General features: G+C 36.2%; 2 protein-coding genes across 3 annotated transcripts; both read left to right on the forward strand.

The window, feature by feature from the left end:
* Window positions 1–6,072: 6,072 nt before the first annotated feature.
* LOC110623519 (bifunctional 3-dehydroquinate dehydratase/shikimate dehydrogenase, chloroplastic) lies at window positions 6,073–10,625 on the forward strand. Its single transcript, XM_021768495.2, has 11 exons — window positions 6,073–6,452; window positions 6,976–7,208; window positions 7,578–7,683; window positions 7,786–8,004; window positions 8,203–8,549; window positions 8,926–8,989; window positions 9,132–9,240; window positions 9,327–9,467; window positions 9,753–9,901; window positions 10,166–10,328; window positions 10,429–10,625. Exons 1-11 carry the CDS (start codon window positions 6,432–6,434, stop codon window positions 10,470–10,472), a joined length of 1,596 nt encoding a protein of 531 aa, XP_021624187.1. The 5' UTR covers window positions 6,073–6,431; the 3' UTR covers window positions 10,473–10,625.
* A 1,188-nt stretch (window positions 10,626–11,813) lies between these two features.
* Window positions 11,814–16,522, forward strand: LOC110622454. 2 transcript variants are annotated; one of them, XM_021766953.2, is made up of 3 exons: window positions 11,814–11,995; window positions 12,659–12,802; window positions 12,886–16,522. In XM_021766953.2, exon 3 carries the CDS (start codon window positions 12,973–12,975, stop codon window positions 16,408–16,410), a length of 3,438 nt encoding a protein of 1,145 aa, XP_021622645.1. In that variant the 5' UTR covers window positions 11,814–11,995; window positions 12,659–12,802; window positions 12,886–12,972; the 3' UTR covers window positions 16,411–16,522. The 2 variants fall into 2 exon arrangements, with proteins under 2 accessions (XP_021622645.1, XP_021622646.1); XM_021766954.2 differs by having other exon boundaries at window positions 12,698–12,802.
* The last annotated feature ends 1,723 nt before the right edge of the window (window positions 16,523–18,245 follow it).

Here is an 18,245-nt window from a genome sequence, read left to right on the forward strand (position 1 = left end):
TGTCTCCCTTTACTTACCATGGCTAGGATCGATTTTACTCAAGAGAGAGATCATGCATGCACATATTAATTATTCAGATAAGACTTTTTCTACCTTTCAGAGTGACTTGCCCTTACCTTGAAGTACTTTATTCAGCTTTTTGCACTTTTAATTTTGCTTGAAAAAGTCACCAACCTTTTGACGTGAAGGTACATATTTGTGATACCCACCCCCAGTTACTCAGTTGGTCACCTGTCCAAGTGGCTACTAGCTCTGTTCATAGTCTTTTAACCATTGGAACAATTTTCAATTTGTGCTTTTGAAGTCTAAGCCTTTGTGAATTTCTTTCTCTCAATGATTTGGGCAAATCAACACCAATTGCTAAATCAAGTCATGTTAAGTTCATTCACACAATTCTCAATTCATTCTCTCTAATGAGTGTCATCAATATATTTTTTACCATGGCAAGCTCAAAGATTCAATTTAAAAAGCAATTCCCAAACATGAATATATCTCATTGCAATTAATTCAACCTAGGTTTAAAGAGTCATCACATCAATGGGGTCATGGAAAGAAAGTTCATCCAACATGACTCATCAGTTTGAGTAAAGCAAATCAAAAAGAAGAAGATTGTGGTTGTGTGTGTTATTGAAAGGAAAACGCAAACTGAAAGGGAAAAACTGAAAGGAAAACGCAAACTGAAAGGGAAAAATGTGTCTAAAGCAAAAATTTAAAATGTCGTACCCCCACACCTAATTCATGCATTGTCCTCAATGTATAAGAAACATAAAAGAACAAAGAAACTGAGTACTCCCCTTTGGTGTGGTTGGCATGGTGCGATGAGCCTATTCAGAGTGAGTGACGATCTATTGGAATTTCTTCCACTAGTTGCACTGTAAATCCTTCATAGAATGGCTTCAGGCGATGGCCATTCACCTTGAATTGCTTCCCTGTATCTATACTGCGAATGTCTACTGCTCCATGAGGGTAAGTATGCTCAACAATGAATGGTCCAATCCACCTAGACCGCAGCTTTCCTGGAAATAATTTCAAACGAGAATCAAAAAGTAAGACTTTATCACCAACCTCGAAATGTTTCCTTGAAATTCGGTTGTCATGGGAGGCCTTGATCTTAGTTTTGTAGTCCCACGAAGTGTCATATGCATCTCTTCTTATCTCTTCTAGTTCTTGCAGTTGCAACTTGCGATGGTGTCCGGCTTCCTTCAGATCCATGTTGCAATTCTTGACAGTCCTAATAGGTGATCAAGCACCTTTGTGCATCAACTATCCACCTCTGACCGTTCCTTTTGAGCTCAAAACAGGTTTGATTCATCTTTTTGACAGTGCGGTTGTCGAGACCGGTCAAAAATAACCTTTTTAACTACCAACAATATTAAAACTGTAGACAGTGGTGAAAGGATCGTATCCACAGGGAATTGACACTTACTTACCTCTTTTGTTAGGACCAAATAAAATAAAGTGCAAGTGCATGTAAAGTAAAAATGGGGGTTTTGAGATTGATTTGATTATACTAATAAAAATAGCAATTAAAAAGAAAGCAGATGGTAAATTAAGAATGAAACAATAATGGTGAAAGCTCTAGTTGAAGATTCAGATTCACTTTAGTTGATGGGATTGATCATTGACTCATATGTTCCTTTGTTTGATTCAATAAATTGGCCATGGAGATTGAAGAAACTTCTCACCTCCATTATCTCTCCTTAAGATTAAATCAATTAGGGAAAGTCCTCCAATTAATTACTAATTCATAAGTTGTCAAAGAACGTCTTTGAGCCTTAGGCCTTTTACAACAGTCAATCGCATTAAGAAATAGAGAGAACCAATTCTAGTTATCCAAATGTATGGAGACAACACTAGATCATGCAATTTCCTTGGTTGTGCACCAAGTGTTCTTCTGTTTGAACAATTCAAGCAATTACGAACTAAAAATCATTCAAACTAACAATATATTACTTTGCATCAAAGAATCAATGTAGATCTTAAATAACAAAGCAATAATGTCTCAAAGCATGAAATCACAAGAATACTGAATAACAAAAGATTAACAATGCAGTCCAAGTCTCTCAATCCACAATACAACTAAAGTTTCACTTATTCTTCAACTAGAATAAAAAGGTTTCAGCCACTCATGGCTGAAACAAAATAACCAAAAAGAAAGGTAGAAGAAGAGAAGAAGAAGCCGAAGGAGGTGGAGGTGTGGCGGTCTTGCTTGAACCGGATGGGAGAAGGAGAAGAGTCTCCGAGAGTCTGCCAAAAATTCGTGGCTGCCAATGAGAGTACCTTTTTATAGAGATTAGGTGTTGCCCTAGGTTTTCCTTGCTTCCTAATTAGTGTAGAGGCTACCCATAATGCTGCCCATGCTCTCATGGTCCTCTCTCTTGACTCTAGGGCCCTCACGGCTGGATTTTCTTGAAGTATTTCCTCACAGACTGCATGTCTGGCATTGGCAGCAGGTGGTGCCACGTTTTCAGCCATTTCCGATGATGGATCTGCGATGGGGAGGGTTTCAGATGAAGGTTCTGCGCAGGAAGCTTCTTCAAGCCGAATGGCTTGCTTCCCTAGTCTCCTGATGGTACGTTCAATTTCCGGATCGTAAGGTATGATTTCCTCGCGTCCAGATCTGGTCATACAAGAAAAATAAACAAGTTAGATCAATTCTCCGGCATCGGCGCCAATTTTGACAGTGCGGTTGTCGAGACCGGTAAAAAATAACCTTTTTAACTACCAACAATATGAAAATTGTAGACAGTGGTGAAAGGATCGTATCCACAGGGAATTGACACTTACTTACCTCTCTTGTTAGGACCAAATAAAATAAAGTGCAAGTGCATGTAAAGTAAAAATGGGGGTTTTGAAATTGATTTGATTATACTAATAAAAAGAGCAATTAAAAAGAAAGCAGATGGCAAATTAACGATGTAACAATAATGGTGAAAGCTCTAGTTGAAGATTCAGATTCACTTTAGTTGATGGGATTGATCATTGACTCATATGTCCCTTTGGTGATTCAATAAATTGGCCATGGAGATTGAAGAAGCTTCTCACCTCCATTGTCTCTCCTTAGATTAAATCAATTAGGAAATGTCCTCAATTAATTACTAATTAACAAGTTGCCAAAGAACGTCTTTGAGCCTTAGGCCTTTTACAACAGTCAATTGCATTAAGAAATAGAGAGAACCAATTCTAGTTACCCAAATGTATGGAGACAACACTAGATCATGCAATTTCCTTGGTTGTGCACCAAGTGTTCTTCTGTTTGAACAATTCAAGCAATTACGGACTAAAAATCATTCAAACTAACAATATATTACTTTGCATCAAAGAGTCAATGTAGATCTTAAATAACAAAGCAATAATGTCTCAAAGCATGAAATCACAAGAATACTGAATAACAAAAGATTAACAATGTAGTCCAAGTCTCTCAATCCACAATACAACTAAAGCTTCACTTATTCTTCAACTAGAATAAAAAGGTTTCAGCCACTCATGGCTGAAACAAAACCAAAAAGAAAGGTAGAAGAAGAGAAGAAGAAGCCGGATGGGAGTCTTGCGCAGGTGATGTTGCAAAAACGTGAGAGAGAAAAAAAAGTCTGTTGCGGCTGGCCTTGTGCTCTCTTTAAATAGGATTAGATGTTGCCCTAGGTCTCCCTTGCTTCCTAATTAGTGTATAGGCTGCCCAAGTTGCTGCCCAAACTCAACTTGCTGCCCGAGTTGTTGCAGAAGAGGAAGATGGAGAGAATCAGGGCATTCAGATGGAAGGTGGCGCGCAGATGGCCTTCAAAATAGGAAAGGAGCGTACCTTGTGCTTGAAAAGGAAGGAAGAGTGATCCTAGGCTGCCAATAGAGGAAGATGGAGCGCGTAGGTCTTCATAGGGCAGGTGTGCGCGCGACTTGAACCAGATCAGGAAGGAGAGGCGCACGGATTGTGTTCTGCAGAAGAGGCAGGTGAGCAGATGCTTCTGAATAGGAAGTATGAGTTGTCCAGATTTCCTATTTAGGTAGAGCTTCTTTTGAATCTTGAATCTGGACTAAATAAAGGCCAAGTGCATTGAGATCTCCTTCCCGAATAGAGAGTGGTGCGCGGATCATGCTGCAGAAGGAAGTTAGCGCGCGGTCATTGAATGCAGAAGGGAAAGTGCATCTGTCCAGTCTTTCTTTTTTAGGTGGAGCCTTCGTTTGAATTTTGAACGCTGAATGCAGAAGGGGCAAGTGTGCCTTCATGAGATCTTGCTGCCTAAATTGGAAGATATGACTGCTGCAGTACGTGCACATCTTTGAACAAGGAAGGAGAGATCTGCGATTCGAATTTCAAATAATCTTATGACTGAGCTTTCCTTATTTACTTTTGCTTCTGCACTTTCCTCATTTGAAGACTTTCCTTTTCTGAAAACTTGCCTTATTTAAAAACTTTCCTTTCTTGGCACATGTTCTCAATAAGGCAGGAAAGATTCTGCAGTTCAAATTTCGGACAGTTTGCTAACTGTGCTTTCTAACTCTTTCCTTATTTGGCACTTTCCTTTTCTGAAACTTTCCATATTTGGCACTTTTTGGCAATTTTAAGAGTATTTTCTCCAGATTGTCTTTTCACACCTAGTTTCTGCAAAACATGAACAAAACCACCAAATTAGGTAGAAAATGTGCAAATAAACATCATTAAGATCATGATAATATGGCCTAAAATATACTCTGTCAGTATCGTGTGTGTTTTTCTAGAATGGTCATCCTAGATTTATCTCACCTATGGAAGAATACTCTTTTAGCTCAAGTGGAGGATCTTGGATTTTTTTTTGCCTCTCTTCTTAGCGAGTGGTTAATCCCTATGGCATGATTTTTGCTAGCAAGCTCCCCCTATCTCTTTTACCAAATCATTTGACCTTTGAAATTTTATTTTAATTTCTTACATTTACATGGTTGTTATGGAATTCGGTCTACTTTGTAACCAAAGGTCTAATGATTCTATATGTTTTTTCGTCTTCTTTTCTGATGATTTATTAGTGTTTTCATTCAGTACAATTCATGCGACGGCTAATCAAAACTCTCGGTCTCGGGCAAGTTAAGATTATAAATGAATTGGATTGGGTTTGAATTTTATCTTTTTAAAAATTTTATGTAGCGTATTTTATTTTTGTATTTAAAAGTATTTTTAAATCAAGCTTATACTTTAAATTTAAGAGTTAAATAATATTAATAAATTATATTACGACACAGAATGCTTAGTAAACAATAATACAAACAGTTTCTAGCACCAACCTTAAGCTAGAATTGTAGGTTTAATTTACAGTCATCTAAACCAAGAACAAGAAGTCTTCTTCAGCTTGCCAAATTTTCTTCATTAAAAAAATATCAGATATAGAAGATAAATTTAAATGATAGTTGTAAGATAGGATCAGGACACAGTACTAGGATATCAATTGGTTGAATTTGATAAAAAAAAAAAACAGATGAACATACGAAGCCTTCGTTTCTGGTAACTGGTAGGTCAGACAACCATGCGAATGGAAACTACCCATCAGGACTTGCTATTCAAAGATGAAGAAATTTGGTAAAAGTTAACCTTTTTTTATTATTAAAAAAGGAAAATGGATGATAATACGGAGCAGTATCATTCTAAAGATAAATAAACAGAATCATTTTTTCAGCCTTTTTAAGCAACACAACCAGCAAAACCTCTGTCTATAAAATATTTTCTCTTGCAGGAAAAAAAAATAATTTATTTTTTTATTATTTAATTTTAATTAAAAAAATAAAATATATTAAAATTTTATATATGGATATGCTAATAACGTTTCTAAGCAGAGAAAATTACTTTCTCAAAATTAATTTATTTTTTCTAAATACTCTAAATATTAAAAATATTTTTTCTGTTTTAATTTTTTTTTTTTTTTTTTATAAACGTGGGCTGAAATCATTGTTAGATGCTTTTATTTTATTTATGTTCCAAAAATAACCTTAAAATGGACAATTTGGTAAAACTAACTTTTGACCAACCCCCACAGAGTAACGATGCGTTTTTCCTTTACCTAACTCCGACTACACTCAGTTAGTTGGTCAACTTAACGACAGTCGTTTTGCCACTTTTCAATCTTCATTCATCATCAGCAAACCAAAATGATCAAAGTTTCACTCTCAGATCTCTGCAATTCCAACATGGAAACGATGGTTGCAGCTAAAAACACCAGCTAACGGTCTTTTTTGAACCTTTGCTCTCAAGGAAGTGAGACACAATCGCTCACTGTCTTACTTTCCTCTGTGTCAAAATCCGTCAAACTTGGCTCAGCTCTTCTCTTATTTATATATCAACCGCCTAACCCACCCACCTAATGTAGACTCTCTCTCACACGTCTTCGGTTCGATCTCTCCACTTTGCTGCCACCCTCTTCTCTCTTTGGCCTCAAGCAACATCGGCAAACTACTGCTCACTCTCTCCCATAATGACTCTCGGCAGTGTCCCGGTAACTCCCTTTTTTTTTCTCTCCTTTTTTTGATTAGTTTCTACTTCTCTGTTTGGTTTCTTAGAAAACTGTCGTAAAGAGAGAAAAGGGACATACAAAGTTGTTGTCTTTTGGATTCATTAGTTTCTGGGTATCCAAATTTGTTAAACAATCTAATCTCTTAATTAGTCGTTGTTTTAGGAAGACAGTGTGTTTTTGAATCAATTGTCCTCGGCCCTGATAATTGGAATAAACTGAGTTATGTGATTTGAGCTAAGGCCTTGGTTATTTCTTTTCTCTGCTCAGCCTTCACCTCTACAATCAGAAAGGGCAAACTGTATAATGTTCATTTTGAAGTTCAAATTTTTTATTTTTTTTTTCTTTGTTTGGTTGATGAAAAACTTGGGAATGAATGCACAAATGATGGACTATGCAGAGCAATTCAAGTTTTTCTGAAGTTCTTTTTTAAAAAAATGTTGATCATTCATAGATCTTCACACGTTCAATCGTTTTTCCTTTTTGAAATTATTTTGGTGGATTCCAGTTGACTACTACGGATATTCAAATTGTGGATGGAGCTCAAAGAAATTCCACGCTAATCTGTGCTCCAGTAATGGGAGAATCAGTTGATCAAATGTTGGTTCAAATGAAAAAGGCCAAGGAACTTGGGGCTGACCTTGTTGAAATTCGGGTGGATTTCTTAAAAAATTTCAGTCCTAGACAGAATCTTGAGGTCTTAGTCAAGCAAAGTCCTTTACCAACTCTTATCACTTACAGGTATAATTCATAAGCTGATATATGTTTTGAGATTAAGACTCAGACCCAATGCTGTTGATACCTGCAATAGAATTGCAAACCATGGAATTTTGGACATTTACTTTTCCTTTGGATTAGTGGGCTGCAAATATTTATTTTGATACTTCTTATTATTTAGCTAATAGATTTTCTGTTGCTAATTGGACGTGGGAACATTAAGGTTTCAAGGGGACATAATGGAAAGCTCAACTTTACTAAATCAATTAATGCATTAAAGCTTTTAGTTATCTCATCTAATTCTGTATAAACTCAGGCACTCTACCAAAGTAATGGGCACACTTGAAAACTTACAAGTTGATTGATTTTTCTAATGGATAATTTACCTTCTAGACCAAAATGGGAAGGTGGTCAGTATGATGGCAATGAAAACAAGCGTCAAGAGGCGCTACGTCTGGCAATGGAACTGGGATCAGATTTTATTGATGTTGAGCTAAAGGTCCAGCTACTTACAATTTGTAGAATTTATTTCAATGTTGAAAATGTTTTATCCTCGTATGCCAGTGAACAAGTCATTGAACTGTTTAATTTGCTTTTGAAGGTAGCTCAAGAGTTCTTCAGTTCCATTCAAGGGAAGAAACCTGAAAAGGTAAAGATTATAGTTTCTTCTCACAATTATGACCGTACTCCAACCGTAGAGGAGATTGGTGAGCTTGTTGCCAGGATACAAGCTACTGGAGCTGACATTGTGAAGATTGCAACAACTGCTTTAGACATCACGGACAATGCACGAATGTTTCAAGTGCTGGTACATTCACAAGTAAGTAATTTGATATGCTACTATGGCACTTTATGAACTTTAGGATTCTTTCGCTTGTCAAATACTCTTAACCTTCTTCTTCATAGTTGCACTAATATTTTTTGTTCTGTTTTAACAAAACCACCAAAAGCATTCATGCATTGCCTTTTATTTTTCCTCTTTTTAAGCTTTATGAATGACTCTTCAGTTAAATTGTAGGTCCCAATGATAGGACTTGTTATGGGTGAGAGAGGCCTCATTTCCAGGATCCTTGCAGCAAAATATAGAGGATTTCTCACTTTTGGTTCAATTGAGGCAGGAGTAGTATCTGCTCCTGGGCAACCAAGCATTAAGGAGCTGTTGGATTTGTATAATATCAGATTAATAGGAGCTGATACCAAAATACATGGTGTTATTGGGAACCCTATTGGTCACAGCAAAAGCCCTCATCTCTACAATGCAGCATTCAAGTCAGTTTGTTTTAATGGAATTTATCTGCCTCTTTTGGTTGACAATGTTGCGAATTACATATCTACATTTTCGTCTCCAGACTTTGTTGGATACAGGTAAAGTTTTCTTTAAAATCTTTTAGTGCAGCACGCCTCGTCTATTATGTTATAGTTTTAGAGTCCTTACCCTGCTAAAACTGAAAATACTACTGTTTTGCCCAATATATAAGACTTCCATTAGGCCCATTGCCATTGGCCATTAGATTGCTTAATTTCCTGAAGGAAACTTCAGAGTTGTGTACCTTAGTCTTGCATGCATGAACAATCAGCAAACTATCTTTAAATTCGTGATTCTTAAAAGCTCTGCAAAAAGACACTACTTAGAATTTTTTGGAAGAATTTCTAGTATCTTGAGTCTCTAGTCTCTACTCGTTTTCCCACTAAATTATGATTATTTATTCCTCTTGGTAGTACTGATTGAGTTGAAATGCAGTTATACAATTCCTCACAAGGAAGCTGGACTTAAGTGTTGTGATGAGGTCGATCCAATTGCACAGGTAGTTAAAACAGCTAGTAACTTTGAGATATTTATTCCCCAGCATTTGTCATGATCACCTCTGAAAACTTTGAGCACCATTGTAATTTAGCACTGAAGAAGTTTATTCCATCATTTGTTTAATTGACATTTCGGCTTTGCAGGCAATAGGAGCTATTAGTTGCATGATCAGAAAACCAACTGATGGGAAGCTAATGGGATATAATGTTGACTATCTTGGAGCCATAGGAGCTATAGAAGAGGCACTGCAAGGTTCACAATGCATCTCAGTTGCATATTCTGTTTACAAGATCTTTTAACTGAACCTTTTTCCTTTAAACTCTGTAATTTTCCTGCAGGATCAAATGGTAGCCCTGCTTCTGGTTCCCCCTTGGCTGGTAAACTCTTTGTTGTCATGGGAGCTGGTGGAGCTGGAAAGGCCCTTGCTTATGGTGGTTACGAGAAAGGAGCAAGAGTAGTTGTTGCTAATCGCACTTACGGTGAATCCCTCTGATTCTATCATCCTTCTAAGACAGTTTCTGATCTGTATGCATATGATCACTTTTATAGAGAGAAATCAATAAATAAACATCTTATATATTGCAGAATTCACTGATTTCAGATACTAGTTGCTTGTGTTAGAAACATTTACATTGGTTAGACGAGAATCATTCGTTATTAAGTGATATCAGATGTTTTATTTTTACTAATAGAAATTATTTTTTTCCTGATGAACATTAATTATATGCTAACTCGATGATCATTTTGGTTATTTCTGAGATCAGAGAAAGCCAAAGAACTTGCTAGTAAAGTTGGAGGAGAAGCAATGACTCTAGCTGAGTTGAAAGAGTTTCATCCAGAAGAGGGAATGATCCTTGCAAATACCACTTCTGTTGGAATGAAACCGAGAATCCACGATACCCCACTTCCTAAGGTTCGCCCCATTCTCTTTCCCTTCATAATTTTCATTTGCAGTTTTGCTTACACTCCGTTTAATATCAAGAATTTTGAAAAAATTCAACTCAATTGATTTCTTTTTAATAGTTCTCTTATTTGAATGTTCCTTTAAACTTTAATCTTGCAAGAATTCATTTGAATTCTTTTCTTGCAAAATAAAACGTGCCAAACTCATGGTTAATGAGTAGATAGTAGATACACTTCAGTGATCTTGTATTCTGATATGCTTTTCACTTGGCAGGAAGCTCTGAAGCACTACTCCTTGGTCTTTGATGCAATTTACACACCAAAAATGACCAGGCTCTTAACAGAAGCACAGGAATCTGGAGCCACTATTGTTTACGGAACCGAGATGTTCATCAATCAAGCATTTGTACAGTTTGAAAGATTCACTGGTTTTCCTGGTAAGATGAACCCCAACAAATAATCCAGAACTCAGCAATCTTTTTTTTTCTTTGTCTATATGTTTAATCTTTTGTTTTTTTTCATGTTCCTATTTTGCAGCACCAAAACAATTAATTAGGGATGTGTTGGCAAGAAACACATGAGAAGAAAATTTTCTGAGTGAATCTCTTCTTGCAGCTGAATTTAAATTTTGTTTTTCCAGTATATTGCAATCAGCAGCTATTCAATTGTTTTCTTTTATGAATAAACTTAATGTTGATGGAAGAACCTTCAAATGAATATTGATAGTTGTCAAATCTTGTGAGGCTGCTTAAATATTCTTATGGGTAAAATTAGTTTTTTTTTATTTTTTTTTAAATGGTGAGAAAATTATTCATGCAGCTAACCCAAATTTCCATTATGACAGTTTCGATGAATTCTTGCAATATCATATATGATTTTAATTTTTTTTAAATATTTTTTTAATTAAAAGAATAAAATTTTCTCACTGGAAATAAGAGCATTAATAGAAAATAAATTAATTGAATTAAATTTTTGTGAAATTTTTGAGTGAAAACATTAGAAATTTAATGTTATTGTGTTTTTTTAATTTCAATTTTCTTTGGAATGTAATTATACCAAATCCCCTAATTTTAGTAAAGCTTCTAAGATTAGGAAGAAATCAAATTTAGCACTCAAATAAAAGTACATGATATTTTGATTGAACCTTTTTGTAATTTGTAACAAGCATCCAAAAGGGCCAAAACGGTCACGTTTTCTAAATTTATCATGTGGTAGCCAAAATAGCACAAAAAAAAAAAAAAAAACATTTCCCTTTTTTATGCTAATTAAGCTAAAATAAATTACTTTTGTTTAATAAATATTTCAAAAGATATTTAAAAATGAGCCCTCAGACAATCTTTTTTTCACAATAATTCCATATAAATTTAGTGACGAAAATGAAATTATTAGCAATTAAATATTTTTTATTGGAAGGCTAAAATTGAAAGCTCCGGTTATTATTTTCAAATAATAATTTAATAAAAATGATTGAGTGTTTATTTTAATAAATGCAAAAAATATATATTTTTAATAAGTAATTAGAGTTTAACCAAAAAGCTACTGTTAAAATGAATTTAAATTTAAATTTAAATTTAAATTTTACAACAATTTCAACAATAATTATAATTTTACAATAAATTTTTAGTTTAATTAAATAACTAATTATTATGCATAGAAATCCCAAGATGGTGATAAAAAAATTAATAAAATAATAATCTTTATAAATGAATTCAAATATTAATATTGAATATGTAAAATTTAAATTAAATATACATTTATTTAAATTCCTAATATATTTTTAAAATTAATTTTATTAAAATAAAATTAAAAAATACACAAAAATATCACTATTGAAAAAGCCCAAAAAAAAAATAATTTTTTTTTTAAAAAAAAAGGGGAATTTACCATAATTGCGATGCAAATATAATAAAAAGGAAAAAATATTGGGAGCAAACGAAAATTTCCCGGGACCTGAGGGGTTTCTCTCTCACAGTTTTCGCTCCCTGCTCTCCCAAAAATTTTCACTTTCTTCTCTTCCCGCTGCTCTTTCCCCCCCCATTCTCTTTGCCTCTTTGTCTGTATCTTCTTTCTAAAACTGGTAAACAATCAAAGCCCATTATTCCAAGTGAGTAAAAATCTTCCCTTTTTTGCTTCTTCTACGCCTTCCATGTCCATTTGCTAGGGTTTTTGTTTCTCTCTCTCTTTTGTTTTATTCTGTTTACTCAATTTGGCTTCATTTTTAGACGCTTTTTCCTGCATGCCATGCCATTTTGAGTTTCGTGTGTTAGTTTATACATCTTATATCTGTGCCTGTTTCTCTATTTAGGGTTTGTAGTTAGTGTGACTTTTTTTGGGTCACATCATTTTTGGGTTCTGGGTTAAAATGTCAGTCTGCCTGTTGTTTCTGTTGTACATTGCTTTTATGGTTCAGAATGAGGACACTGGACATTTTTGGGCTTCTGGGTGCTTGGTTTATTATCTGAGAGTATGTTTACTTCCTTAACATTTAATTGGAATTTTGCTAACTGTTACTGCTTGTTGAGTTGGCCAGAATGAGAAGTTTGGAGTATGATATCCAATTGGGTTTCATATTTTAAGAATTAAAGGGATTTTATGGTTGATGAGATGATATGTTACCTCTTCTACATTCGTTTTGTAATGTCTGTGTCGTCTCTCTGTGTAATCTGTGATTTATGATTGCTTTTGGATTTACTTAGATCATTTTAACTTTTTTTTTTCTTGAAGTTTTTAAATGGTTCTGGTTTATACTTCTTAATATGGGTTTCAGGTATCAAACTTTACTGGTCTGTGACATTGTTGCTTGCAGTAGTGGGATTATCTGATTGTTCAGAATTCAGAGGTGAAGGGCCAGCTTTTTGCGTCCCATTGATTCCCATTTGAAGACTTATTTATTGCTTGTTTCTTTTGAATGGTAGGTTTTATGTTTTATATAAATTTTGGTAAATGTAAATGGTGGAAATTTGGGTTAAAATTACTCTTCCAATGTTGCTGCAGTGTGACTTTTGGATGGGAGTTGGATTCTGTTGAGACAAGGGGACGAGAAGTTGACCTCTTATTAGGTATTGTTGGGTTTCAACCACAATGGAATGCAACAAAGAGGAGGCCATCAGAGCAAAAGAAATTGCTGAAAAGAAAATGCAAAATGGGGATTTTGTTGGGGCACGCCGGATTGCTCTGAAGGCACGGCAACTCTATCCTGACCTTGATAATATTTCCCAAATATTAATGGTTTGTGAGGTTCATTATTCTGCACAGAACAAATTAAATGGGTCAGAAATGGATTGGTATGGAGTTCTCCAGATCGAGCGATTTTCAGATGAATCTGTTGTAAGGAAGCAATTCAAAAAGCTTGCTCTCTCACTTCATCCAGATAAGAATAAATTTGCAGGTGCAGAGGCTGCTTTCAAGCTGATTGTTGAAGCAAATAGGGTGCTTACAGACCCAAGCAAACGTTCTTTGTATGATATGAAGTGCAGAGGTGGACTGAGATCTGTTGCACCAAAGTCAGCAACTGATCAGTCAAATAAGAACTCTTATGCTAAGAAACACAACGGTGCTGCAAACAAGCCCAGTAATACATCTCATTCACAGTACACGAGCTCACATATTTATCAGCAGTCACAACCGACAACATTCTGGACATATTGTCCCTCTTGTACTGTAAAGTACCAATACTACAAAGAATTTCGAAATAAAATGTTACGTTGTCAAAATTGTCTGCAGCCTTTTATTGCTAATGATTTGGGTGAGTCACCTGGATCTTCCTGGAGTCAGTTCCTCAATGAGAAAAGAGTTCCAAATCCCGGTCCTTCTAAAGTTGCTCCAGAAAATAATGCAGGGAAGCCTTCTGGTATGAGTTTTCGGCATGGCTTTTCAGTGCCAGACCCAATGCCTAAGGTAGGAAAAGCTGCAGATGTTTGTGGGAGTTCCAAACTCAAAGAGGCAGGAAATGCTGCTGGAATTGACGGGGGTTCTAAATCACAGCAGAAAGTGAATGGGCATGTAGATGTGGGAACTGGGAAAGGAGGTGTGCCAGTGTCAGAGCCAGATGCAACAAAATCCAAGGTGCCAAGTGGTAGTGCAAGTAGCAAGAGACAGAGGAAGTCTGTAGAGGAATCCAGTCAGAATTTCAACAAAAGCAGCAAGAATGGCACTGAAGAAAACATAGATGTTGAGGAAACTGTTGGCGAACTTTCTGCTCGGAATTCTAGACGCAGTGACAGCCATCCATCTAGGAGATCTTCAAGGCAAAAGCAGCACGTTTCTTACAAGGAAAATTTAGTTGAAGATGATTTTGTTGGCCCTCTTCCGAAAAGATCTAGGAGTAGCAGTTCACCAAGTGTGGCTGATGGAGAGAACAAAGAAGCAGGTGTAGATGGTGGAGTAACAAGAAGAGATATTTCAGCTGGTTTTGTTGCTGCTATGTTGAATAGAAACAATAAAGGGGTCAAACAAAAAGCAAGTCCCAGTCCTGAAGAAAGATCATCTAACATGAAAAGCAAAACTGGATATTTTGAGTCCAAAGGAGATGAAGCATCCACGTCAGAGAAGGCTGGTACAAAGTCAAATGAAGCACCAGAATCAGAGACCTATATATATCCTGATCCAGATTTCAGTAATTTTGAGAAAGATAAGGCAGAGAGTTCTTTTGCTGTTAATCAAGTATGGGCTATTTACGACTCAATTGATGGCATGCCCAGATTTTATGCTCGGGTAAAGAAAGTGCTCACACCTGAGTTCAAGCTGCAGATAACTTGGCTAGAGGCAAGCTCAGATAACAAAGCTGAGGAATATTGGTGTGACCAGGGTTTGCCTGTTGCTTGTGGTAGGTTTGAAAATGGAGACACTGAAACAGTAGATTGTCGAATGTTCTCTCACCAAATGTATTGGATGAATGCTGGACGCAGGGGCACTTGCTTGATATATCCTAGGAAGGGGGAAACATGGGCTCTCTTTAAGGATTGGGACACTAAATGGAGTTCTGAACCGAAAAAGCATGGGCCCCCATACCAATTTGAATTTGTTGAAGTCCTGACAGATTTTATGGTGGACGTTGGCATTGGGGTTGCTTATTTGGGTAAGGTAAAGGGATTTGTTAGTGTCTTTCAGCAAGCTGACTGTGGTGGTGTTCTCTCATTTTGCATACGACCAAGTGAACTGTACAGATTTTCTCACCGAATTCCCTCTTGTAGACTGACCGGTAAGGAAGGAGTGGGTGTTCCTGCTAGGTCCTTTGAACTTGATACTGCTGCACTGCCTAGCAATCTTTATAACCTTGATAGTCTTGGCAATGTGAAGGTCGGAAAGGAGAATCTGGATGCTGAAGCAATCGGTTTATATTCAAAGTCTGCTAAATATGAAGTGGAACCTATAAAGCTCTCTGAGAAGGTTTGCACTCCTAAGAATCTCGACAGTGGTCCTGAAAAGGGGACTTCAGAACTTCCAAAATCTACAGGAGAATCAACTGGCACATGCAGGGATTGCCATCAAATTGATGCAGGTCAACAAGCAAAAGATGAGGGTGGTAACGAAGTCGTTAATCCTGGCAGGCTAGCTCAACCTGAAGGAATGAATACTTATTTTCAGGCTACAGAGAGGAGGACGACCCATAAGAAATTGGAGAAGTTGAAATTTACAGCAGAAGCCTGGACACCTAGAAGATCTCCTAGAGATTTAAGCAAGAGAAGTGCTCCATTTACTGCAAGTCAGTCTACTGCAGAAGACGCTGACAAGAATACTTCAACAAACAAAAATGAAGGACATGGGCAACCTTGTGCTTTCTCGTGTCAGTCTGATAATAAAGTGCATTTCCATGTGAAGGATGGAAGCTTAGTCAGTCCCACGAAAGGCCAGAAGTCTTCAGATTGTAAAGTTGTGGAAGTAGAGCACTATGATTTCAAGAAGGGAAAATCCAAGGATAAATTTCAATTGGACCAGATATGGGCATTGTACAGTGAAAAAGATGGTTTACCCAGGGATTATGCTCAGATTAAGAAGATTGAATCCACTAATGGGTTCAAACTGCATGTAGCAATGTTTGAATCCTGCTCTCTCCAAAAAGACATGCAGACTGCTTGCGGGACATTTAAAGTTAAAAATAAATCCATAGTGCGTCCTGTCACTGCTTTTTCTCATCAGGTGACAGCAAAGGCAATTGGGAAGAATAAGTACGAAATTTACCCTAGGCAAGGGGAGATTTGGGCAATGCATAAGAACTGGAATGCTGAATTAAAGTTTTCAAACCAGGAAGCAGTAGAATGTGAGTTTGTTGAAGTGGTAGAAGAAAATGAGAGAGGCGTGAAAGCTGTAGTTTTGACGCCAGTTAATGGATCTGAATCATTCTACATGGCTCCAAGAAGATCAAAACGGGGTATAGTTGAGATGCGGCGGGACGAGTTTGGTAGATTTTCTCATCAGTGTTTAGCTTCCCAGTTTATTGGAAAGAACAGTAGTTTCCTGAAGGGATATTGGGAGCTTGCTCCATCATCAATTCCTGGTAGTGTAATTTTGGTAGATTAAACGCTAGTAGGTAGGTTGCGAACTGTTCTTTTTGGAATGTTATGAAATTGTTCCCTGTTAAAAGCGGAATCAAGTTTGTAGAAACTTTGACAAAAAAGGGTTTTCTTCTCCACCATTGGTCTTTTTTTTTTTTTATAACTTTTCTTTTTCTTTTCATCTCTCTTGCCGCATATGTAAGTTGCTTGGGATGATGAACAAGTGTTTTCCTGGAAATGCTATGTGTCCCGCAGGATTCTGGGTGGTTTACAAACTCAAATTTGCCCGTTACACACTCTCTCTCGCTTATTCAGGTGCAAACATGGACAAATGTTCACTTCTCAAGATACAATGAAAGGTTAAGCTCGGTTTCCGTAGTTCCTTTTTTTTGTTTCTTTATTTTCAAAAAGAATAAAGGAAAAATTCTCGGGAAGACAAAATGTTGGGTTTGGGTAGAATTAGGTTTAGACTTATTTATCTATTTATATATATATATAAATCTAGATTTTAAAATAGGTCATGGAGAAATCGATAAGTGTCATGTTAAGTTCATATAAATATGTTAAGTTCATATAAATATGTTAAGTAATACTTTTAAATTTATATGTTTATGCCAAGTAGTACATTTAATATTTTTTTTTTTAATTTTTAAATTAAATTTTCATATTTAATAATGTTATTAATTAAAGGGTTATACAATAAGGTTTGGAGAGTTGCAAGCGTGATATAGAAGTTTCTTATGCATATTGACACTTGGACTATGAAAGATAAAGTCCAGTAGAGGAGAGTAAACTTCGACACCCAAGAAATAGTAAAGTTTACCCAAGTCCTTGAGTGTAACTGCTAAGTTGAGTTGATTCTTTTGAACTGGATCTTGTCAAAATCAAATCATCTACATAAACTAGGCAATAAGTAGTATCTGAAACAGAAGAGAAAATAAACAAGGAGCTATTTGCTTTTGATCCTTAGAAACCAATCTTTTGCAAGGCATTGGTAAAATAAAAAGACTAAGCATGGGGAATCTGTTTCAACCCGTATAATGACTTTTTCAAAACACATACATACTCTGATTTGGTTCCATCAAGGAAGCCTTGAAGCTATTCCATAAAAACTGGTTCTTCAAAAGTTCCATGCAAAAAAGCATTGGAAATGTCTAGTTATCGAATAGGCCAGGCAAGATTCACTGTGATCGACAAGATTAATTGAATAGTAGCAAGCTTAATCACCGAACTAAATGTTTCAATATAATCTACCCATGGTTGTTGGTGAAACCCCTTAGCAACTAATCTCGCTTTATGACGATCAATGGAACCATCTTGTTTATTCTTAGTGCGGAATACCATTTGCACTCAATAATATTCAAAGTCTGTGATCATGGTACTAAATTCCAAGTACCATTGGCTATGAGAGCATCAATTTCTTCTGACATTGCTATCCTCCAAATCAAATTTTTAACTGCTTCATGATAAGAAGATGGTGTAATGGAAATCACTGCAGATTGATATGTTTTGGATTTAAGGTTTCCTGTTCTTGAACGGGTTACCATGGGATGATTGATTTGATTATTTACATGTTGTGGCTGGGTGGATGTCGAAGCAGTAGGTTGTATTGGTGGAAGACGAAGGTAAAACGCGTTGGGGTTTGATTATAACAAGAGCTTCAGTTGAAAGTGATTCGGTTATACCAGGACTGCAAGGAAGTATTTGAGCTGCAGATAAATTGTGAACGTGACTTGGATTAATTTGAGAAGGCTAACTAAACGAAGATACTGATAGATTAGTACGGTTACTTGTATTTGTAAGAATGGATGGCAGTGGTTTGGCAAGTGATAATATTAGGACAGAGGATCGACTACCACT

This window comes from Manihot esculenta, chromosome 9 (genome assembly GCF_001659605.2).
Source record: "Manihot esculenta cultivar AM560-2 chromosome 9, M.esculenta_v8, whole genome shotgun sequence".
NCBI lineage: Eukaryota > Viridiplantae > Streptophyta > Magnoliopsida > Malpighiales > Euphorbiaceae > Manihot > Manihot esculenta.